The sequence below is a fragment of the Sturnus vulgaris genome, chromosome 2 (assembly GCF_052056855.1).
Source record: "Sturnus vulgaris isolate bStuVul1 chromosome 2, bStuVul1.hap1, whole genome shotgun sequence".
In the NCBI taxonomy this organism is placed as follows: domain Eukaryota; kingdom Metazoa; phylum Chordata; class Aves; order Passeriformes; family Sturnidae; genus Sturnus; species Sturnus vulgaris.
Window position 1 is genome coordinate 104,231,937 of NC_142244.1, and position 26,061 is coordinate 104,257,997.

A 26,061-nucleotide genomic window follows, 5' to 3' on the forward strand; every position below is an offset into this window, starting at 1 on the left:
GCAAATAAATGTGGAAATATTAGACGTGCATCCATATATGCCAGTCCAAGAGGACAAAGATTTTTTTTTTTTACTGTTCTTATTCCTGCTATGCCTTTTCAATTAAATAGACTCTAGCTTTATTTCTAGAAACAAGGAACATTTACGTTTTGTTCTTTGGAATTTAATCTGCTTTTAATATCCATATACTATACCTTTTTTGTTGGTTCTAATAATTGTCTCAGACAACAGTAAAGGGCTTCCATTGGAAACTTCATTTATAGGCTTCTCTGGTGGTTTGTTGGCAGTATTTTCTTTCTTCATGTCTTTCTTTATTTCCTGCAGAAGAAGGGTAGAGAGGGAAAAGAAAAAAAGAGAACCAGTTAAAAAACTGTATCACAGAATATTCCAAATCTCAAGCTTCCCAGATTTCTTAAAACTTCTATGAACACACCCCTGCCTGCTGTAATGTTGCCTCAAAGACTAATAAAGTTGAAATGCCACAAAAAGAAAGCAATTTTCAGTAACCTTTTCCAATGAGCACTACTGATTTTCTTTTTTAAATAACTCCTTATTTATGTGTGAAAATTGTAGGACAGCTTTACAAATCTCTTAGTAAAGATCATCAAAGCTGAAAGGTGTGAGGGGGGAAAAATAGGCATCTCAGTTTATCAAGCAGTGAGCTGTACATTTGATACACTGGGCAGAACCAGTACAGTGCTCCTGATGTAAAGGCAGCTAAGTCTGCTTCCCCTCCAATGAGAAGCCCACAGAAACAGCCACCATAGCAGGAACAAAGCTATTAACTAGGAAAATATGACAAATGTTACCATAATTGGTAGAAGCACATAGTGAGACTGCTGTCAGAGCTGCTGCTAACACTGACACATTTTGCTGCTCACTACCTTTTAAGGTGATTGACAATATATATTGGAAATATACATACATGGTGGGGTTTCACTAAAGTAAATACCCAGAAAACAACTTCACAGTTACTGCTAGAGATGCACAGTACTCTCTCTCTCTCCACTTCTTAGGCAGACTTTAAAAGCTTAACCATGTTGCTGTCTATACCCACTTTGACAAAGCATCCAAAACATCATCACTTTTCATATATCTTAAAACACCACTGAAGCAAACAAAAAGCATTACCTCCACTTTCTAGACAGGTAACTGCCATACTGCAGAGGCTGAACCATTTGCTTACAACCATGTCCCAAAAAATATGGAGAAAAAAAAGTTTTGGCTCCAAGCTTTGTCCTAGAGCCACAGAACCACTCAGGCTGAGAGAGAACTTAGAAGGTCTCTACTCCAATTCAGTTCAAAGCAGGGTCTCCTCTGAGGTCAGACCAGGCTGTTCAAGGCTGTTTGAGCAGCTGGATCTTGAAAACCTCAAGGACAGAGACTGCAGAAGCCCACTGCTTGACTGACTTTATAGTGACAAAATTTTTTCCTTACATCTTGCCTGGAACTTCCTTCTCAAGTCCCATCTGCTCTCTCCTGTCCTGCCCACCAGGCATCACTGTGAAGGGTGTATCTCTATCTCCAGGATAACAATCTTCTATGCAGCAGAAGGTCCCCCCAAAACCCTGTTTTCAGGCTGAACAAGCCCACACCTCCCTTAGCATCTCCTTAGGGACCATGTGCTCCAGCTTCCACAGCCACAGAACTTGCTTCAGCTCATCAATATCTTCCCTTTAAGCAAAATTCTCATCCCATCCACAAAATGGGATGCTGTATTCTGGATGTGGACTTATGAATGCCAGGTAAAGGAGGATTACCACTTCCCTCAATCTGCAGGCTATTAATGCAGCTCAGGATGCTGTTCATTGTGTTGATGCCAGGGTACAAGACTGGCACAGGTTTATTCTGCTGCCCACCAGGACCCACAGGTCCTTTTCAGCAGAGTTGGTCCCAAACTTATTAAGTCCCACTGTGCAGATCTGCCAGCATTCCTCCTTGCCAGGGCAAGAAGTGGTATTTGTCCTTGCTGGATTCAATAATATTCCTGCCTGGGGCCCTCTGAAGAGCAGCCCTGCCTTCAAGCATGTCAGTTGCTCCCCCAGTTTGATGTCATCTGCAAATTTGATGAGATCTACATCCAACAGGCATCAGAGACAGGTGATGGCTTTGGATGAGTTCTTCCCATTACAAAAACCTCAACCTCTCTTCCTCTCTTTCACCTCTCTTACATTCACTGCCATCTTCTACATCCCAATGCACAATCAACTTCCACCACCCCACAGCATTGTACTATAGACAGGAAATACTGTAGATCTTTAGATTTTCAGCATATCAGACATGAGCAATAAAGTGTAGAAAGCACATTTCTATTTGAAGTTTCTGAAGTTGTCATCTGTGAACAATATCAAGCAAAGCAAGAATTTTTAAGTTATTCTCTGTAAGATGCACCTTAAACCTGAATCTCATAATTTTTTTCACCTTTTATTTCCCCAAACCAATTGTTATTTCAAAGCTGACGTATTAGCTTATACAACATTAATAGTCTTCTACATCTATCCAAAGCATTTTCTGTGTATCAGTACATTAGTAGAGATAAAAGTTTTATAAGTTACTGCTTATGGAAGGTACAGTAAATCCTTTATCTACTGCCATTACACAGCTAAAATAGTATCCAAAAGACAACTCCTCAGTAACCATAACTGGAATAACAAATGTGAATACGAGTATGAAAGATGTGATAGCTGTGTGATAGATGCTGTTGTTGTTAGAATAACTATTGTGCATAGTTCTGGTAAAAAAGTGAACCATGTGAGAATTTAAGACTAATGTATGCATTTAGAAGAATATATCACTTTCTAAGAGAAGTGGACTAGACTTAACACATGCATTATTCCAAAAGCTTCTTTTTCACAGCCTTAAAAAACGAAATATATCATGAATGACATCACCCAGAGCTTGATATTTATTTTGCAGCTAGGTGACAAACTCACTGTGTATTAAAAAATTATCTGCCATTTAAACAGAATTTGTGAGTCAAACAGCATTCTCATGTGAACAAGACCACAAGACAACATCCTACGGAAGACCCCATCTTGCCAGAACTCGCTTCCTGTGTGTCATTACTGTGTTCTTTTTCATTCTTTATATCAGAATGTAATTAAATCCTCAATTCACAAATTCTGAAACAGTGCAATATTTTTTAATTTTAAAATGTCCTTTTGCAACTTCAAAACTGACAGAGAAAATTGTCTGCTATAACAGAAAACAATGCTGCACCCTTTAGTCTCCAGATTCATGACAGTGGGGTCTTTGCTGCTGCTGCTGCCAGCTTTTTGAGAAAGCCTTGTTTGGCTCTTGAAAAAAGCAAAGAAATACAAGACAATTTCAAAACACTGGCATTTGTTTGCAGGGTGGGGAGTCTTGCGCTTCTCTATCATCCACCATTTGTGAAAAGCAGACACGTGCGCCGAGTGTCCACTAAGCTGAAATTGATACAGCAGTTTCAGCACCTTGCAGTCAGCAAAATTGTCTAAGGATTTCTTTTTTTGTGTGCCTTTCTAACACTTGTTTGAGCTACTTTTCATTACTGTTACCTCTGATGCTCATGAAAAGGGCCATAATCTTTCATGCCCAGAGTAACATGACACGATCAACGCCAACAGCTTGAAATTACAGAGAGAATGGATAGGAAAAGTGGAGAATTGTCTAAATAATGAAACAGAAATAAAGGTCAATTCATTCCTACTAAACTAAAATCTTATCAGAAACATACTCCTACTTAGCAATACCCTGTGGGAAGCCCATATCTAAATGGCTTAGCACACATTCTGCAGTAAGCAATGCCATCCTTAAGACCTTCGCACATCTTTGAAATTCCTGGTCTCAGTCTACAGCATAAGACTAAAAATTTACAAAAAAAGCCAAACAAATGCCCCAGTCTTCAGCAGCCTCACCACTGCAGCCTGCAGCAAACACTGGTGCTGATATTACAGCCTCTCTTCTCTCTCTCGTATGCTGCTTCTGCCTCGTTGCTATCTTCTCTTCTGTAAATGCTTGCCCTTGGGGAATTTAAGATTTTAGAACTTTTCTTCAGCTGTGCCTCAAACAGAGCCAGGCACCCTTATCCTCAGGCCAAAGGGACCCTTGGTGCTATTAAATTCAGAAATATTGACATAGCCCTCTACATCTATCTGCAGTCTAACCTGCTGTAAAAAAGAATTATTACTATAAAATACCATAATGCCGTACTCAAAACTGCATTTCTTCTTGAAAAATTAAGTGGAAACAAACACAAACAATTCTGGCCAAATAAATATACCAAGTCAGCTCACTTTATTTTACCACAAAAAATATACTGAACATGACTACTTTGCATATTTGGTAAATGAACTACAATGGCCCTAAAAGCTTGGTGCTTCATCAGTTATAGAAATCTCTCTACGTAACCCAGTCCTTCCAGATCTGCAAGGAGTTGAAGCCTACCTCATGAGGAAAGAGTAGGCAAATGAGCTTGCAAACCCATGCATATCAAAGGTGGCTTGTGAGAACTTTCCCCAGTGTATGACAAAATCTATTTCTAGTTCTGATTTTAAGTTGAAGTTTGCAGATTTTTTTTTAAAGAAGAAATTCCATGTACACAAATAAGTAGAAAGCAAACTTTCTGTTAGGATAGAAGTCCTCAATCTGCCATGAGTAGTTCAAGAACACTGAATTTAAATGGTAAAGGAGGATGAACACAAACTAATAGTCTAGTTTCAAGTTCAGGGACTGCTCTGTCTTGAAAAAGAAGTATGTGTAATAAAAGAGAGGAGAAACTAGACAGGTAAGATATTTGACTACATTATATTGCTGTAAAATACTGGGAAAAGATCAACCTGCCCAGCAAGGACTTCAGTGCATCTCCTGACCAGGGCTTTTGCACTGGTTTCTGACTTTATTTTGGCTACAGCAGATATATTCACACCCTAATCAGATACAGCCACCACTCACTGCAGGCCAATCTGCCCTTGAGGAGAACAGGGTGGCTGGACTGGTACATCTGAGCCATGCTGAGCCTCCTCCAAGGGACACAGCGTGAGAACCTTCACCAGCAATCCCTGTGGTGACACTACCTGCAACAGGCTCCACGACCTCGAGAGCCCCTCCCAGAACCAAATTCACAAGACACATGTCAATGGAAACCCCACACAGAACCTCAAGAAAAGGAGCTCAGAGGGATCCTGAGTGCAGTGCTTGGCTCTTTACCTCTCTCTTCCTGTGAGATGTTTCTGCAGAATGAGCAGCTGTCTCACTCACACAACCCACTTGCAAAGAGGTAGGCTTTCAGAGTGCCAACAGCTTCAAAAATATCTCTAAACCTAATCTTTGGGACTGTTTGATTCTTGATTTTGGAGCACTGCCTGGTATAAATTTCAAGAATCTAAACGATGCACTTCTTTCCTAGCCCACACAGAGATAACTGCAGGTTCAGGTTAATAGCAGATCATTTTCAAGAGGCTATGCCTCAGGAACCCAACCCTTAAGAAACCAACCTTGCATTTCAACCACTAAACCTAAAAAATGCTCTCTTGATGCCAGAAATCTTAAGACAGCTTCCACCTCCCATCTCCGTGGGTTTCAGTGTGATTCCAATATGATAAGCAGTTCTTACTCGGAAGAAGCACCCTCAATCTGAGAAATACTGAAAAAAAGTAATTGTGAACTTAAAAAAGTGAGCTAGGCTTCATTCTATGAAATATTACAATCTCAAAGATAATATGGGGGCATAAAGACCTTTACAATTTGTACACCCTTTTAATGCCAAAAAAATTACTCTTTTTTGTAACTAGGACTCAACCATACTGCATAGATACCAACAGCCAAATCATTGTGAAAAGCTTCTTTTCTTCTAGCAAACTTTGAGATAGAGTTTCTCCAAAGCAACACAAAATCCTAAACAATACCTAAGCTGTTTTTATTTGGATCTTCTCTAATCCTTTCTGACATCAGTATAAGCCACAGGAAATTTGAAAGATGTTATCCCTAAGCTTGGCAGCTTACAACGTGACAAAACTTCAAATGACAACAAATTACATAGTGTGATGAAAGTCCATCACATAGGAAAATACAATATATTCAAGTATACCTGTACCCTATTAAATGGCTATTTCAAAATATAAAATTTATGAATTAAGCACCTTATATTTTCAAAGTAAAAAACTGTTACTCGTTGAAATGACACGTTTTGCCAATCTGAAGAGAGACAAAAAGAACAGTTAACAGCTTTCAAAGTGAAAACATAGTTTTTCTACTGCTTTTTGCAAGACCTAGCTTTTTTCTTAGAATTGAATCATTTACTACATTTCAAGAAAAAAGTTTCTTCTCTTTATGTGTCTCTACATGCTGAAGTTTCTGCCCCTCTATCAAAAAGTTTCCTTGAAATTAGAGCAAATGCTTGATCTAGGTCAGCCACAAAAGCTACAGTTAGGAAAGTACGAGAACTTCTGCCATTTTCACTGCACCCAAGTTTCAAGTTGTTTTTTACTATAGCAGTTCTGACCTTTACAGGAAACTTAGCTGAAAACATTTGAGGAAATTGCTGCAACCTTTTCCATGACTCTAAATGCAACAAAATGCTTTTTTGCGCTGCTGCACGTACAAAATCCTAAAGCCACTGCTTCATTCCTCAAAACTCTTGGGAGCCATGAAAAATTATGAGAAAAATCATTATCAGACTAGAAGGTGATTTATCTGTGGCTTCCAAATGAAGGGAACAACAGTTCTTGCATCCTGGGAGCAAGAGGTTTAATCAAAATCAAAGGTTTTGAAAACAAGACACATGCATGATGAAAGAGTTGAAAGCTGAGAAATAATGAGTCTTTCACTGTTCAAAAATCTGTAGCATGTTCCCTGCTTGAAGCCAAATACGGGAGCAGGAATAAGAGCCTGGAATCATATGCAGCAAAGAGGAAACAACACAACACATTTGAATTATCAAAAGATGACAATGGAAATGTCAGGAGCACTTTGACCCCTCTGAGATACAGAATGTGCTTCCTTCAATCCCTTTTCTAAAAAACTGTACTTTACATTTCAAGAGACAGCTGCCACCATGATTTCCTGCAAGCAGTGTCTGTAACTTCAAACAATATATGAGTTGAATTATCCATTTCTATTAAGCAACTCAAAATAAAACTCTGCTGCACAGTACATCAAATCAATATTTTGTCCTCGTAAGTAATTTCCCGCAACATTTTCACTAAAGCTAGTTAAGGGTTATTGAATAATTATAAATGTGTTCAGCTAGAAATGTAATTCTGATTTTCAAGAATCTTGTATTTCTAATATAAATAAACAATGTATCCTGAAGCAAGGTTGGAAAAAAGTTTCCCAGTAACTGAACTAGAATCAAGACGAAAATTATTTTCGACCAGAAAGATGTTGCCTGCACTAAAATCCAGTATACTTTCATAGCATGAGCTTTATATTCTGTAAAAAGCAAAATGACAACATTTCAGGGAGAAATAATAAACCACCTAGCTTTTATTTTCCTGGCTTCTGCATCACTAGCTTTTAGTTTTCCCTTTCTAGGGCAATACCAGGTCCACGACACAGCAGGAGGACATGGGACCTTCAAGCACTGTGATCAAGACTCAGATCTCTCCATCAGCTGTTGTGACAGGAGACACTCACCAGTGGCTCTGTCACCAGGCAGAGGGCGAAGGACAGTTTGGAGATTTACTGTAGCATGACCCCCAGCTTCTAACAGAGGCACAGATCCCAAACTGCTACTGCACACATCCTCTGAGCTCATGACAGAAGCGATGCTCTTGTTTTCATTGCAGCAGGATTCCACATCCTCTGTTCTTTTTTCACTATCAGCTTATCCAAAACATGTTCCCAGCTGCCTGTCAGGCATGTGACCCCAAAAAAAATTAAAAAAGAAAAGGACAGGGCTACAGTTCATGAGCCTCCTGGGTTGTGGTAGTACTGCCTAGTTCTGGTGTTATTTCTAACCACAGCCTCCTAAATCTCTCTTTGGTTTCTGTATCTAGCCTTTAAAATCAATTCTATTTCTGTGTCTCACATGACTTCTCTCTGATTTACAGCTTGATAGAGAAAAGTGCTATTTGTTCACCAAGTTTCACATACTGAGTACCTACTCCAGCAGAACAGGTACCTTAGGATGAGGACTCTGACCTGCTTTACCCTCCTTTGTTTTTCTTGTGTTACATAAAACAGATGCACTGATTTGCTCTCTCCCAGCACAAAATAAGCCTTGAACACAGCCAGAAGTGCTGCTTTCATGACTGCTCAGCTAAGCATATAGTGCCACCCTTGCTTCTCAGATGGAAGGGCCTTATAAACACTGCAAAGCTTCATGTCAGACACTGCTCCATTATCTATTGTACACCTAGAACCAGCCTGCACAGTCATAAATTCATTAAAAAGGCATAAATGAAGGCTTCTATAGCCCATCTGTCATGAACGTTGTTCTTAGACCATTTAAACGTTCATTTTGGTACCAATTTTATTTATAAACTTTACTTATAACAACTTATAAAGGTCATGCCTCAGACATTGGAAACAATAGTGGGGCAATTGAAAACACCAATAAAAAAATTAATAGGTCAGATTTAATACAAACAACTGGCAACAAACAAATTTACTATGACTTGACAAACCAACAGTTGTTATGAAAAAAATTAACTCCTGTATCCAGTGTATTCTACATTAACCACAAAAATACTGTGCACTGAAGGCACAGTGCAAGCTGCTCCTGCTTAAACTGTTGGTACTCCTCTGTGATATCCATGTCTGAACTCCTGTTTATCCCAGACCGAGATGCCCAAGCTACAATGCCCTCCATAACACAGGGGGCCACACTGTGCCACACCTAAATCCTCTGCTCCTCTTCTACACATCAGTGACCTGTATCCTACAGCAAACTCAAGCTCCTCTTTTAAAGAATCTCCACACTGAAAACGATTTGTTATGTCTTTTGTGCAACCTCCTGGTAAGTGAAGGTCTTCTGCATAGGATTTACACTCTTACATATGTAGAAAGCCTTGTACTTCTAGAGAGATGAATGCCTGCTTTAACAAAACTCTCCAATTTGTTGAGCCTTATGCAATTTTTCAGCTGTGAACACGAGTGTGTGCTTCTTCATTCACTCAGCTCAGGAAAATCTTGTTCCATCCCTTAGCCTCACACTTTGTACTTCAGTTCAAAAGGAATATAATCAAGGCTCATATTCACCTATAGCAATTAGTTTACTGTGGTTCTTTTTAATTACCAGAAAAGAAAAGATTAAAGAAACATGGAGGGGGTGGAGGGGGAAGGGAGATGGAGACTATGAGAAACAGCAAGGAATACAGCAGTAAGAAAAGTGGAGAGCACATTTTAAAACAAACAATCGCAAAACACCACCTGTCTCAGAGAAAGCCAGGAAGAAAAAACAATACATATTTTGCACTTTGTGGTTTGGGCTTTGGAGATGTGCTTGGCTACATTAGTGATCAGCTTCACTACCACCAGAAGAAGCAATTCATTACATCTTAATGCACTTAACAGATATTAAAATTATAGACAGACATGAAAATTATAATTAGAGCAATTAAAAAAAAGGGAAATGGGGAAATCATGGTGTTCTGGGTCCTGGATGCCACTCGACTCATCCTGACCCATTTTTTTCAAACAACAGTACCTCTCTCTGAGGCCTCACAAAGTAGGTGTAAGCAAAAGCATAACTGATGAACAGACACAGCAGATGGCAGGAAGCACGAAGAAGCAGAAGTGATTGGCACAGCCCGGGTGCATAAGCACTTTAGCATTTTGTACACACTGTGACAAGACATCTCTAAGGAAGACTTTGAAAAACAGTGAGTACATTTGTTGATCTTTATGTGCAGGTTACCCAAAGTAGGTGAGAAATACAAAAGCAGAAGTTTGTTACAAATTTATTAGAAAGGTGAGGAAAACCAAACCTGTCACCTTGTCACCAGAACACATTCCATGTATGAGACACTTGAGAGATGATGACCCAAAGACTCTAAGATTTAGAGTGGGCAAGTTGCAGAGTTGACAAGGACTTTGCATTTCAGAAACCTCCCAGAGAATCACACTATACAACTGCAGCAGGTTTCACAACCTGCAGATGAACTGGAAGCAACTTCCTGATTTCATACTCATGTGGAGTTGTCTGCTAACCCATGAACCCCTTCAGTACACACTCCTTCCCAGATTTAATCTGGGGCTGGGAATTTGTTTTGCTTTACATATTTAGCAACACATTTGAGTAGTGGGATTAAGGGCCAAAGGCACTGCTGCAGCAGGGATTGCCAGACTCTCTAACTGGCATTTTCTTCCCCTGCCTCTATAACCTTCATGACAATGGATGGCCAGTCAGGCTTTTATTAGCTGGAAGTCCTGCCTTTCACCTGTGTCTGGCAGTAGCACAGCACATCTGTGTGCATTTCAGCTGCTCAATGTTCTCTGCACATACACACACACATTTGTGGGGTGCTCAGAAACACGTGTGCTCCTCCCTGCATCCTTGAATACTGCAGGGAGGTACTGCAGTACCTTTGTGAGGAGGCACAAAAGGTGCTTCACAGTCATCTTCCCCTCAGTCCAGCTCCAGCAGAATTACTCAAACAGTTTAAAATAAAAATAAATTTCTTCTCACTAAGGTTCCATTTTCACCCAACTATTAGAAGCATTGTTAACTTTGCTTGAAGTGCAATGTCACTCCTCATTTCTTTGAGTAGAGAGTGGGATATGCCAGAATTTATCACGCTAAGAGTTTCTCTCCATAGGCACTTGGCCTTATTAAAAAATGTAACAGACTACAGTTGCAGACAGTGAAAGATGGACATTTCATGTAGGAAAAATATTTCTGCTGTCAGTATTAAAAAAGCCCTGTGCATATTAGCGCACACACACACACATATATATATATGAAACTTATAATGTATATAAGAAACTTCTGCTGTGTTTATGTTCGTTCTCACAACCATATCAATTTGAAGAGATGACCAATCCAGAAAAAAGCAGTAACATATACTCTTCGGAAAAAACAGTGCTGGGAGACATTATCACAAATTGTAACATGTTAGATAAGCAGATAAGCTATCTCTATGACACAGACAGGTTTAGAGAGAGACAAAGTAACATAAATCCTTCATGTAAAATCCTATCACAAACCAGATGATCCTTAACTGCAGGATTTTCTAATGAGAACATTAACTGACTCACCCAGTATCTTGCATTCTCTATTTAAAATCATACGGAAAGGTTTTTTTTAAGAAAGGGTTTATCTTTTCTAAATTAAATGTACCGTGAAAAAGAAACAACTAAAAATAAACAACACAAACTGAAAGGAAGTCATTGTGCTACACAAAAACATACAAAATACATAAAATACAGCTGTACAGAACTTCAAAATTTTCATTTCAACCACACTCTAAAAAATCTTGCTGATGGTCCAAACAGTCATTTTTCTATCCAATTAGCAAGTAATGAAAAAATTGTGTAAATTTCTACAGAGGTCTTCAATCCCATAATTCTGCATTATAGAATGAAGAACTGTGCCATAAAAAGGTTAGGGCAAATTACAGACATTCCTATTGTTCTGTGACAGACCTCTCACCAAATACTTTATTGAACCAACACAATTGCTCAGCCCTCTGCAGCATACAGCTATTAAGGTTATACAGAGAAGTCCTCTGAACCCTGGGGAAGGCAAGTGTTAGGTAGTTCCACTGCATGTAAAATCAAAACTGAGATTCTCTGAAGATGCATCACTGTTGTAACGGACAAGCTGAGACATTTTTTAAGACAAAAAAAAAAGTATCATGAAAATATCTGCAGGGGAAAAATAGTTACAGTGTTACAGGACTTTTAGGGATTTGTTTGTTTGTGTAACCAGTTGTATGAAAGCTTGCAGGAATTAATAAAATAAGATCCTGGATTAAATCAGGGTTAATGAGATCAGGAGTAGACACATCATTATTCAAATCACACACCACGTGAATCACATGCACTGCCAGACTTGTAAATCAGAAATTAGAATTTAACACTCTTCCTTCTGCAGTCTGACAGTTCAGGGCTAGAGGTCTCTTTATAAATATTGCTGGCATCCACCTGTCACAGCTTCACAAGACAATGTATTATGATTCCAGTTTTTCCTGGTGCTAAGCACCAACCATTTCAAGAGGTAGCCAATGGCAGAAGCAGTTCTGACAGTCGTGTTCTTCAAGTCTTACAGCTCTTGCAGCTGTCCAGCAAAATTTGTTATTTAATTATTTGCCATCTTAATCTGACCTTTCTTCCTGCAAACATTACAGCAGGTACAGGTTAATGCATGTGAGTTTGGAATGGGGCCATATATCTTATGAATTCCTTTTCATCTGGTATAGCCCTCTAAGTTCCAGCACATTGCTGATATGCTCAAACCCAGGGTTAATAAAGGTATGAAGCTGAAAAGATTGAGAACAACGATTTTAATCATCCCCATTAGAAGATGTCCTGGAATCATGGAAATCCCTTTGTAAAATGTGGGTCACATGCTTCTTTAGAGGTATTAGACTTAATTCTAGAGATTTGATATTTAGAAAAGATAGCCCTATTCATAAAGTCTTATTAGCTGGGAAAATAGACCCAAACCTTAAACACTGGGTCTCAAAAAGTCCCTAGAAATGCAGCAGCTGTCCTCCACACTTGAGATTGTTTTCTCTTAATAGAATGAAGGTCCCTGGAGAAAGTTTTCATGGTAGAATTTTCTAGGCTCTTCATATGTTCTGTCTGCTCTTTTACAGCTGTGAAAAAGGAACAAGCAGGGAAAAGAAGATGTATCAGTCAATCTGTTCTAGCAAAACAACCTTCTATATGTTGGTCTCATCCAAGGGAAAAGAGGTATAAAGAATGCAAATAGAAGAAATAAACATGCCCACCATTGATCCAGAACACAGAGTGTTGCTCAAGACTAAAAAATGTGTCATGGGTGTTACAACTGCCTGAGAGAGTCTGATATACCAATGGTATGTGTAGGAGAGGTGCAGCCTAGCATCACAGATGGGAGAAGATTTGGTGACCACAATCCTCACCTCAAATTACTCAATCCCGTAATTACTCAATGTTTGCAAAAGAGATTGGAATGCTACCTTTGAAGTAATGCATCATACTGAAACTACCTTTGCAGTTTCTCAATCTAGTGTTTATTCAGCCAGCATGAAACTTTAAACAAACCTTCATGGCTATCAGAGCCACACAGACTCATTGGCTTGTATTACAAAAAAAACCCAAAACAGTATAGGGACTTATGGTCAAGTCCACAGGTGTGTATCTGCTTAGCACACTCAGCAGGTTTCCTGTTCACAGATAAGTTGCATGAGAAAGTGTGATCTTTGTTTGGATAAGTCTCCTTCCAAGCAGAGACAGCTTTTTTATGGTTTCTCACAACATACCGTGGGGTACGAGAATGCTTGAGGCTTACTGTTACTGTAAATAAGATAGAGGTAAAAGAAAAGTACTGATTATGCAATTCTGCTGAGGGGAAATTAAACCTTAAAGAAGTGAGTTAAAGAAAGAAAGTAGACAGCAAGTGCATAGGAGTCATCAAGGATGATGAAATGAGGGTCTAACCATATATAAGGGTATATTGGAACTTCAGGACTGAGTCCTCTGAACTTGTTTGCCTTGCTGAGCATCACTGAATGATGATGCAGATGACGGAGATTGACTCAGCAAGCAGAATCAAGATTTCAGCAGCTACAAACACCCAGGGAAATTGCCTTTAAGTACTTTTCATTTTTACCTTTAAACAAGAATCAAGAGGAAAAAGTTGCATATGCCACATGTAGAAAAAAGACCTATTTTTTTGATGTAAGCATTAGCAATTCTTTTTACTTACCAATTTATCAAGAAAAGATCAATTCATTTTGAACATTTGATACACTCCTGGTTTGAATATTGTAGGCTGAGGGAAGACACAGTGTTAATCCTCTGTGTTGAAGACAGTTCATCTACATTTCATATTTCAGACCTTACTGCATATAACTATTAAATAACTACTACACTGCTATGGCTCCAATTATATATATGCAATCGATGCCTTCAAATTCTAAATACTGACTTACACAGTTCTCAAAATGACAGGAAAAGTGACAATACATTACTTAGCTTCTGTTCCCCAAGAGCAGCCTACCTTGAAAGTAGCTCCCTGCTTTAAAAGATAAATGTGTATGCACAATACAAATCATAGAAAATTAAACAAATCATTGGATAATTAATATAAATACAAATATCTCTTGAAAAGAACGGGGAGAAATCTCACTCAGCAGAAGGGAGTATCCTTCAATTTGTGGCAAATATGAAACTCAAGAAGTTGCAGGCAAAGCAGAGTAATTTTCCAGGAAGTTCACAAGAGTACTCTCTAGCCACCCTCCCCTGAACTTACTGGGAAGGCAAAAAACAACACTCCTTCTTCTGGATACTCCAGTATCTTCTAGAAATTACAGGATATTCTAGATGTATTTAGATTTAACTGCCTTTACTGCAAAATATATGTTCAGATGTAGGGGGTTTTTTTACCTTTACAGTATTAATTTTGACAACACAAAGGATAAGCCACTTGCTTCCTTTGTTTTTATTGGCAGCCATCCTTGACACATTTACTGCAGGTCAAGAGTACACTTACACTCAGGTAGTTCTACTGATTTTACAGGTCTCATCAAGAAATAAAGTTTTTAGGCCCATTCCTCAGGAAAAACAATACCTGTTAGCACTTCTTACACTGTACATAGACAGCTCCTCCCTTCCACTACATGGGGGAATATTGAAAAATAAAAAAGTTATCTAGGAACACCCACACAGGAGTGGTTTAAAGAAACACCCAAAACACAGGTGTGTTCTACTTTGTAAACAGTATAGTTTTAATCCTATATCAACTAACAGACTCCTTCAGGAAAGTCATTAACCACCCTAAACAAGGGCTGTGGTGGACATGTCCCATAATTCATGGGAGTGGTGGCCGGGGAACAGATACCTCTGAAAAGGAAACAGAGCTGAACACACATCATACTACACTGAAAAGCATAAGAGACAAGACTATCATTTTTAAAACCAATATAAAACTGGGAAGAAACAAGGCCCATTGAGGATGTTCAGCTAGAGGAAGATGAAGATAAATACAGAGCAAGCAAGCAGCAAACATTAGATCCAAGGGGACACAGGGCCGAGGAGCTGCAGCACAGCTGTGAAGTCGTTTGGATGTGTCTGCACTGCTCCACACAACACACCAGAGCCCGGGGCAGAGCTGGTTCTCACTGCTATAGGCAGGGGGAAATGCAGACATGTGAAAGGTGAGCAGTGTCTCAGTGCATCACTGCACCTGCTAGTGATGAAAGCAGGCAGCTGTAGCAAGTACCCATTTAGGGAAATGAACCCCATACATTCCTATAACAGTGTCTCCATTCAGCCTTCACTCATTTAAAGAGAATGGGCCAATCCCACATTCGGTCACGTTTCATCCATCTTCTGTCCCTCTGTCATGGAAGTGCTGCACAGTCAGTGACTGCATCATTGAATTTGTGACTGTTTGCAGGTATTTTCAACACATATTTTATTATCTACCATCAATACTAACACTAAATTTAAGTTGGCACAGACTACAGGCACGAGGAAAAATTTTGTTTGCTTTAGACCTAATTTTTTCTGAAGTACTGTACAGGGTGTGAACAATGACAAGAGTCCCATGAATCCACTGAAGAGCTGAAGTGCTGGGGAAAAAACCTTCACCTATAAAGCGGGGAGGAAAGTAACTAGTCTGGCCAAACATATTTAATAATTACTAGTTAATCTGCTAAGGCCAGATATTCGAGCAGCTACAAGGAGCTCCTAAACCAACTATTTAAACACTCTGAATCCTGAAAAATCATGTTTATCTTTCTTACTTAGTATGTCTTATTTTTAAAAATCAATTGCTTCCTCATTTAAATAAGCTTTAGCTCACATTCATTGTGGCCAAGCCCACACAAATAAACATTCAATAACCGGGAAAAGTAATTTAAAAAGGCAAAAAGGAAGCTTGAGTATAATAAGGACTATGCTGGCCAAGTACTGGTCGATTCCGTATTTCCTGTATTTTAAATATTTATTAAATACACACACAGATCAAATGATCTGGTCTCCATTTGTTTACACAGTCATACAAATCCTTAAACCACCACACCTTAACGTTAACACCATTGACAGTTTTATAGGAAATAATTTATTTGTCATTTAGAAAACAAAGGTTGGAGACACAGGTAATCAAAACAAGTATTTCAGCTTCCTTTCTCCCTCTTTATCTCACAGCACAATATTTTGTTCTCCCAAGTTGTCCTGTACCTCATAACACTGCCTTCAGTATAACAGCTTCACAGATCAAGGATGAAAAATAAAGCAGTTTGGTTTTCAATAATGTGAAATTTCCTGTCATGCCTCTAAATTTTTTATTCAAATCTATTCACAAGGTACATACATGCAATTATCAAGGAAATCCTATATATCTACTTATTTGTCTTAGTTTATCTCTTAAGATCTTCTTACTCAGAGTTGAAATTTCAAAAGTAATTTTCTATACAAAGATGCTTCTAAGGCCAGAAAATAAGACTCTTTCATTTAGTTGCTCAAATTTCCTGGTCACGTCAAAATATTTACCCAAATTTCTGAAGTGCACAAGGAAAACTGGAAAAGCATACTATTCCCTTTTCACAAAGTCACAACTCTGTCCTTGTCTTTGGATATTTCTTTTCATTCACTCAAAATCTGGGACAGTTAGCCACAAATTACATTTTTCAACTAAGTATTTTAAAAACATTGCTAACCCTGAATTCAGTAAGAATCTTTGGCCAAGTACTTTTACCAGCTGTTCAAAATTTATAGCATTCTTAAAAGAAGGAAAATAATTCCATTAAATAACAAGACTTATCATGACTATTTGCATTCCTAATTCACACACACACCTCATACACAATAAGATTAACAAGGAAAAAAACCTAGAAAATTAGAAACAACCACCACATTAAAATCATTAACTTTTAAAGTACCCTCTGGAGGACGCAGCTAAATTTTACTTCTCACATCATGTTTTTAAACTTCTTTCCTTATTTCAACAGTATGAGATCTCCAAAAGCAAAGATGCCCTGAAGACTATTTTGATCCAAAATAATTACTGCACTCTGCTGTTCTACAGTGAACAGTGTCTTAGGACATGATTTTGTGTAAATGAATACCAAAATTGTTCAGTGTATACAACATTTAAAAAAAATCTAAATAACCATAGTACATGTAAAATCCTTTTGATTATCTGTAAGGCAAGAGTGTAGTCAGTTGACACACATTTATACTCTGTTTAATTTTGTAAGCTTTATTTCATAAATCTAATATTGTCCAGTTAAGTGGACACTTTAATTCAATCATTTAAAAAAGAACACTCTGATTGTTTTGATTCTATTCCCCAGTCACTGCTTGAATAGGTGTCTGTTGGATACATTAGAAAATGATCATCACCAGTAGAAATTCTGCCCAAATGGATTGTAAGAGAAAGTTAGCAAATCTAGCTGATTCATGGCACTTGTGGAAGGTGTCCAGACTTTTCCACATCTTCTTCTTGAAAAAGATATCCCATTTAAATGCTACTAAACATGGACGTGTTTATTTAGATTTTAACATGTCAAACTCAATTCCATGCTGATGTGATCCAGTCTGAAGCAGAAGTAGCAACACTGACATCATGAGCATCACCTGTAACGCTGCCCAGGCAGTGACAACAGCCAGGACCTGGCTGAAGGAGTTGAGAAACCTTCGATTTGCAGGGCAGAGAGCAATGATTCATCTGGGTTTAACAGTACAAGAAAAACTGCTTGGTCACGCTCATCCTGTCACTTCACACATGAAAAGCCAGCTTTATATATTTGTAAGGATATTCATAGCAGAAAAGTGTATTAGACATGACTTTCTGTTCTTCAGAGGAAGAAAACTCAGAGTTGCACTATCCACATGTCAGAGAAAATAATCCAAAACCAAGAGCACCTGTATCTGACCACAGCCAGGTGTCACTTGGCCTGTTGCAGTGATGTCACCTTTACCACTGTAATATTCTGAACTCATTATCTTTAAAACCTTTTATGCTGCATGTGTATTCAGCTTAAACACTGAATCTCAGGAGGGCAAGCACTAAAACCATCATAAGATACTGTACCACTAGAGCCCCAAAAACTGATAGACAGATTTGAAGATGCAGGTTTTATTCACAATACAACTGTATCAAGCTGATGATCATTTTTAAAGCAGTGTTTTATTACAAACAGCTGCAAATTAAAACTGAAATATATCAGAACCACCCCAAAGCCTGGATACAATCAAACTTTATTTTCTGATGATCCCATTTGCTCGGGGACAGAAGAAAAGCCAATTGTGCAGCTCTTAGTGTTAGATACCCTAGAAGAAGTGCAATCAGCTCTGCTAACTGAACAGCCATCAAAGTATGCAAGGTTTTAGTTAAGATGCAAAAAAAGCCAAGGAACCCTCAAAACGGAGGTGGGATAGGGCACAGGAATGAAAATAAATGAGGAGGAAAAGGAAACTTAAGAAGATTTAGTGCAGGTAAAGAGCCCTTCAGCATCAATGTATTCTGCCTTCCCACACAGCACTGTGCCTTCCACGCTCACAAACTACAGAAGGTACTTGGTAAGAATATAAAACCAATCCTGTTTGTTTTTAAAAGGAAACACATATGCTGAATTAGAACCAAGACCTACTGGAAATGTCTGAGACTGGGAAGAAATACTCTAGCACCACAATATTTGTACAAAGTAGTATTCATCTTTTATCCAAGAAGCCCAGTCAGTTTTTTCCCTAGTGTGTTGAGGTACTGCTGTAAATTCACAGCTAGAGTAACTATGCAAGAAAGCTGCCAGAGAGGCTGGGGATTGGGACAGGCTGCAAAAGACCCTCTCTGAATTTCCTTAGACTACATCAGAGTCCTGTAAACACCCTTTATTATAATAGCTCCTTTACAGCCTGTAAGCATGCATTAAAATAACAGGAGGCTGTGCTGTTTAAAGGGGGAAAATACAAATTCTACAATTACAGATGTCTACAGTGATACAGTAATATATATAAACCTGCTAACAAGTTTCACCTTATTTTATGTGGTACTTGAGAAGAAATAGAGTTGGTCACCAAAACTCAGTGTTCCTACAACAACCAAGACTTAAAAGAGGAGGGAAAGTAGGGAACTCAATAAATGAGAAATGAGCTGGACACTTTGAACAGGTATTAATAATCCAGCAGGCTGGCCTTCAGCTCCAGTCAAAGATCTGAATGTGGAAAGCAAAACTCTCTCCCTTGAAAATCAAGCCAGTTCATGGATTAAGCTGCTAAATACAAAACATGTCCTAACAGAGCCAGAAGTCTGACAAACCAGGCACTGGGTCTAGAACAGCAGGAACACATAAAGCAGCAGGCACTGGTAGTCTAAAACCCAGTCTATTGTTTACAAAACTTAAAGGGGAAGGGAGTGGATTTGCAAATTACCTTTTCCCTAATACAGATAGGTAAATTTAAACACAAAAAAAACCCATATAAGAGACAAATTGCTTAGTAAGGACAAACTATAAACTATTCCACATTTACATCTGCCTAGTCACTTTCCTGAGATCCCTGCTCTTCAAAAACAGCATTTGCAGCACTGCATGAAGGCAGCAAGTTAAAGTCAGCACCTATATTTTCTTGTGAAAAATGGTTAGCATTTGCAACTTTGTACATATGGATTATGAGTGGTAAATACAGGAAAGCTTAACTCTATTACAGCACAGTACTGCAATGAGCAGGAGGGGCATATTCATAGCATTTCTCTTCTAGGGTTACACACAGAATATTCTCAGTCCAATGTGTAGATAAATTCTATAAGATATCACTTGTGAAAACAAAAGTACAGGGAGTTAAGAGTCACTAGCTGCATAGATTACTTCCTAGCAGGACAAGTACCAATCACCTATTCTGTAGGCTTTTACCTTTTTTTTACTTTTATGCATACATTTCTTCTATTGGTATATATTGCACACTTAGTCACAATTAGTTACCTGTCTTGGGAAAAGGCATGATGTTACCCTGTCCCTCTCCTGCACTCTATAGAGTGTAAACAATGATACAGTCTTAGTTTGTCCTACAGTTTTTCAAGGTAAAAAACTAAATGCAACTCATCCACCTCCGTCACATTTAAATTATAAGTGACAGCTTAGTTGGAAGACCTAATTTAAGAAAGAAAACAGGCAATTTGAATAAGGCAGAGGAGGTTGGACTTTCTTTTCTCAAAAATTCACAATGATTTTTCCTGAGCGAAAGAGATCAAGTTAGGAGACCAACAAGCCAATTTTCATATAAATAAATGGAAGAAATTGCATTTATCTACTCAAAAAAATGCAATTACAGGCTATAATAAAGAGCAAGATGGGCGCTGGAAGTAGATACTCAAAGTATTTCAACATTCAAAGCATCAAGCCCAGAGCTGGCAGGTTATAAGCAGCATCATATCAAAACCAAAAATTGTTTAATGGCAGTTTTATGCTCCCATTTTGAGAAGTAACAAGAAACACAGCATTGAAGGGTTAGTTCAGAAGAGCCTGTTTTTCTCATCTTTCAATTACTGCTGAGTGTTGGGAAAAGAGCACTGGACAAGACACACTGGGACTACAGCAATTCCTTCATTTCAAAGTGTAACCTCTGTCTCCATGCAGGGAGGATGTACTTCCACCAGCATGCACTGATTTGAGGAAAGCAGCCTGTGCTTTCTTTGGGTACCTGCAGAAGACCAAGTCTTGCAGTCCTATTACATTACCTCCCTAGTGAAATATGCAGTTATTATCTGAGTATTTTCAGTTCTTTTGCCACAGTCTTTTAAACGCTGGGGCAGCCCTCTGCTTTGCAAAGTGAGCTTGAAAGAAGTGAGAACTAAAATCACCATGCTACATACAGAGATACAATCCCTTCCATTACACATAGAAAGGAACTTCAATTGGCACAAGAAGGAAAACAAACATGCATTCTTAACCAAAAGTTTTTAATTTAGATTTAAATAGCTGTTACCTTTTCCAGCTGCTTAATCAACACAACAGATGACATGCAAGCCATAAACCAGGACATTCATTTTTACACTTCCTTTCACAATCTGCAGACTAATTTCTTATTCCATCATGCCAAAGCTCTTAAAGCATACAATTAGAAGTCAATGGGAGAGCCCTGCCCTTCTTTCTTCCACAAGGTACTAATTGCAATGTTCCTCTAGCCCACACCAACCCATGTGTCTGAACCAGGAATCTCCATACTTTATTGGCTGTAATATGGAGGCAGCAATACTCCAGAAGTTCTTCTGCTGGTCTTCAAGATATCCATAAGACCTAACTACTCATGCTAGAAGTTTGCATGACTAGGCTAAGCTTTGTCCACTCAGGAGTTTTGGGAGTGATTTTTAAAATCTTTATTACTAGGTATGGAGGTTTAGATTCCACATAGCAAAAAAATTCTAAATCCACTAGGAAATGCACTCTAAGCTTTCCTACTGCACTAGGAGTGGAGCTGCAGAGACAATCAAACTGCTAACACAGACCCAGGAACCCAATCCTACAGCTTAAAAAATGTGCTGAATTGGTGAAAGGCTGCCAGACACCCGGGATCATTGTGAGCTGCCATGGTTACTAACTGGGGTTTAACTGCTGGCTCTAAACACCACTGTGTATAGAACCAGCTATAGAGTTAATTAGTTACAGAGAAAGGGAAAACTTGTGTGGCAGAAGAGGAATCTCATATGGACACTCATCTGCAGCCTAACCATATGGACTTTCCATAACCCTTTCAAAACAAGCATAGAAGATATTAAAGTTATGGGCCGTCCTTTCAGTTCTTAAGATCTATTTCAGGATATTATCTCCAGTTTTTCCATCCCAGACCCCCAATTACTCTACTTCAAATAATTTCTGAGGCATAACAAAGGACATGACACTGCCTCTGCGTCACATTCCTGCCAGCACATCTGACAAATGCTTCAATAAAATAAAAAAGGAGGAGAGAGGGGGAGCTAAAACTAAAAATTAGTGAAGGTGGAAGGTGGAGTTAAACAAAGTGAAGTAAGATATTGGCATCATATTTTCAAGAAAGACTTATGTAAAAATAACACAAGAAGAAATATCAAATAATTTAAAAGGTCAACCAACAGAAAATGCATTTCATCAGTTATGTTCTTCACTATTAACTCATCACAACTTTGACAGATCTTGCTCAGCTACATCACTTCTGAGACCTTTGCAGTTAACATCAGGCTGCCTCAGGATGGCCTCCTCCTCCTCCTCCTCCTTTTAAATTATTTTCAGAAATACCATACAGTATGCCTAATAGGTGAATCACAGATCCTTTCTACATGCTCTCAAAGACAGGCAAATTAATTTCCTTCAGAGTAATCCATCTTAGTTAAGTAAACAGACAACGCCAAAAGTAATTTTCACATTTTCAGTAAAAATTATGAAAATAGATTTTTTAAGACTGGATAAGATATCCATAAGTTCATTTCATTACTACAAAGTTGTTTTGTTTTTTCAGGAATAGAGCAACCTCTTCTTCAAAATTAAAAAAAAAAAAAAAAGTATTTTTTTTAAAGTGATATGAATGCGGTACTTTGTGCCTAGACTACAAAAGAAATAAGGAAAAGTGATGCAGCTTAAGTAGTTTCTCTTCCCTAATACAAGTCCTGCACTACCACTGCTGCCTTACAACCACAGCCAGGAACTCTTCATTCCAAGTGCAGCAGGACAAAAGCACAGCACATGCTAGCCCAGTCTAACGTGCCCAGCACATAAACCCCGAGGAGTGGCACAGCTTCCCCCGCCTTCACCCCAGTACCCACCCAGATCTCTGCAGGGGCTCCCGCGATCCTCAGCTCTGGGGCTGCCACCTGGGCGGGCTGCAGCAACAGGAATGGGAGCGAGAGCCAGGGCAGGAATGATTTTGTCAAACACTGATGGTACAGAGATAGCAGCTCCCAGTGAGCTGCTAACAAACTGCTTTTGGACCAAACAAACTCCTGCCTTTTACACCCCCTTCCAAATAACAGTGAGAGTAGAAGCAAAGTTTTAATAAAAGTGACTAGCATGTGTGCTGTGCTCACATTAGCTGCTTCTTTTTTCATATTAGCTTTGGCTTTGCCACATTAATCTGAACATATTAAAAAAAAAAAGTCTCATCTGTCCTTCCAGCACCATCCCAGTAAGGAGAATAGAATATGGAATTCCTCCATAGAATGAGGAATAAGGGTACATTGTAATTCTTTCAGTTACATGTACATAATGTGATAACACTTGACATTGCTTTTTGCAACTTACAAAGGTTACAGATTAATTTATTTTTAAGTACATTGTAAATGTCCCTCTACCTGATTTATTTTTAAATACACTGTAAATGTCCCTCTACCTAGTGGTATACAGTAGAATTACCCGGCTAGGTCATAACACCAGTCTATTTCACTCAAAAGATGTAGTGCTGACACAGTTACCTTGGGTTTGCTTTTTTTTTTCCAGTTGAAGTGGTAAGCTAAGATTCCATATGGATACAAAGGATTTTTGCTTAAGTCTCCATCCTTATTAAGATCAGATCACACCTCAGCTCTCAGCTGGGCAATGGTGAGAGCAACTCCTGTCCCCCCCAGACCCAGATTCTCCATTCCCTGTATTGAGCGCTCCCTGGAGTTTACATACCCTGTACTAAATGGCAAAATATGGTGACACAGGCAATTGAAGACGGCTAAAGTAACACGGGGGATTTAGACCTCTTTTGTCCAAGCAACAGATAAAGGGGGGAGTGGGACAGGACTGTGGGAGATGACAAATGCATTTCCAGGCTCCTGAGAAAAATTGTAAGAACTTGGAAACAACAATAATGTGTATTTTCATGAGCAATAAGAGAGCAACCACAGATTGTGAAACACTTCCTTATGGTGATTCAGAGCCATTCACCAGCTCAAGGGAAAAACAAGCATCCTATCACCACCACAAAGGGCAATCAATTCCCACCTCCTCACCCCAAGCACTTTGGACCATTTTGTTCTAATAACATGCAGAGTTTTCAGAGGGAGCCTATTCCAAGTGCAGCAGAAGGATCCAGCAGTGACAATTCTGGCTGAATGAACACATCCTTCAGGACCTTGCTATTGCCAGGTCAGACAGCATGTCAGTTGGAGAGAAAAAGAATATTAAAAATAAAAATATCCTTCATTTCCCAAGAGGAAGCCCTCATAATGAAAAGGCTTAGAGTGATCCCTAAGTCCTCTTTCCACAGCACTCATTGTGATGTGCTCAAATAGGTGAAGCCTTATATTAGACTCCACACTTCTGAGAAACAAAAAAAGATTCACAATACTGTCAAAAGTGGAAAGAAATATTTCAGCTTTCAGTACCCAAGTATGTTTACTTTTTTATTACCTTTAACCATCTTTAACACAAACAATTTTGTTTTTATTTGAAATCAAAACTATTTAATTCATAAGAGAAGAACTATCAGAGCATACAAAAATTCCTGATTTTAGCTGTCATTGTTTTTTCTACTATTCCTAGCATCTTTAAACTGTCTGCATCAGGAATAAATTCAAGCAGGATACATGTAATGCAATTACTTCCCTCATAAGTTGTATGCTTCTAAATCTACTTAGTAGGCTCTGGAACAGTACAGATTTTGTAAAGGTGGCTCAGTACTAGCTCTGCCAAGCAATGAGCACATATTAGATATTTCAGTCAATACTGTATCTATTTGTTGCCTCGGGAGATTTTTTTTTTCTTTGACATATAAGGAAATACACTCTGCTCTTTTGTGGTTTTTTTTTCTTCCAGGAAAAACGTCGTCATCCAGCATTAACAATATTTGCATTTCAAGGTGGAGCCCTCATATTCAAGAGCTAACAGTTTAATAAATACATGAGGCTGCACAAACTGGGAAAAAATAACTTACATTATGAACATGACAAGCAGTACAATATTTTCAGGAAAAATTTTAATTCACATCAGCCAACTGTACAAATATAAGACAAATCAAATGTAGAGCAAATAATTATTAATCAACTACATGGTACTCTTTGGCACATGGACAAATAATAGCAGTAACAATGCCTCTTACTAATATTAAGTTTTATACCAGATAAATGAAATTTTCAGCTAAAAATCCAATTTCTCTTTAATTGTTTGTTGATATTTATTTCAAGCATCTTGGATGAAAACAAAGCTATAAAATTTGGCTGAGGTAGCAGTTAAAATTGTATGGCTTTTTAATAACTTGCTCTAATTAAAAATAGGGAAATATTTATTTTGTCCAAAAACATAGTTTCTTTGGTTTGATTTGCTTAAAGCTATGCTTTAAGTTACAAGTTCAACACCAAAACTGACCTACTTTTGTCCTCTTGAAAATGTAACTTACACTGTATACATTTCACAACATCCCTATAGTACTCTCCACTATTGCAAATAATTTCCTATTATAAAACATGTATTTATCTAGGTATTATCTTGACAATTATTTTTAAAATCTATATTACAAAATATTTGATATTTTAAAAAATAAATGTCAAGATCTCTTTCTTATATTTCTAACAAATACCTGCTTCTGGGGGAGAGGGAGGTTAGGACAAAATAGCTTTAACTATCCTAAAATCCTAAACATTTGAAAAACACAAGTTTTAACATGTCATACCTTTAAATATTACCGTGGGTAATATTTATATAAGGAATATGCTTTGTCGTATAAAAAATTCTCACAAATATGGTAAAAATTAGTATTTTTTTTAAAAAAGTACACAACTGACAGATTTAGTAATAGTTGTTAGGATCTCAATGGATTTCACTATTTCATTTCACTCACTACTGCCACACATGCTGGGATGCTCAGTGTACTCACAGAAGGGCAGAAGCCCCCTCTCACAACAGCCCTTGGTTGTGCCAGGTGTAGAAATTGGCTCCAAGACCAAGCCCTGTGCTCCCAACAGCCCCAGCAGTACCACAGCAAGAGGGAATTGCCAAAAATCACACTGGAGGAGCAAAGGACTGAGGGAGGAAGAGCATT

The 26,061-nt window shown here is 38.4% G+C and overlaps 1 protein-coding gene across 10 annotated transcripts in view; it reads right to left on the reverse strand.

Annotated features, from left to right (window-relative positions):
• Positions 1-26,061, reverse strand: part of SH3KBP1 (SH3 domain containing kinase binding protein 1) — a 207,554-nt gene that overhangs the window by 130,427 nt on the left and 51,066 nt on the right. For all 10 annotated transcript variants that reach the window (XR_015801775.1, XR_015801773.1, XR_015801771.1 and 7 more), the window contains one exon: positions 195-318. Coding sequence is in view for 4 of the 10 variants with exons in the window: in XM_088160253.1 (XP_088016379.1) it covers positions 195-318 (124 nt within the window). In the remaining 6 variants the exon portion in view is untranslated. The remainder of the gene's footprint in view (positions 1-194; positions 319-26,061) is intronic.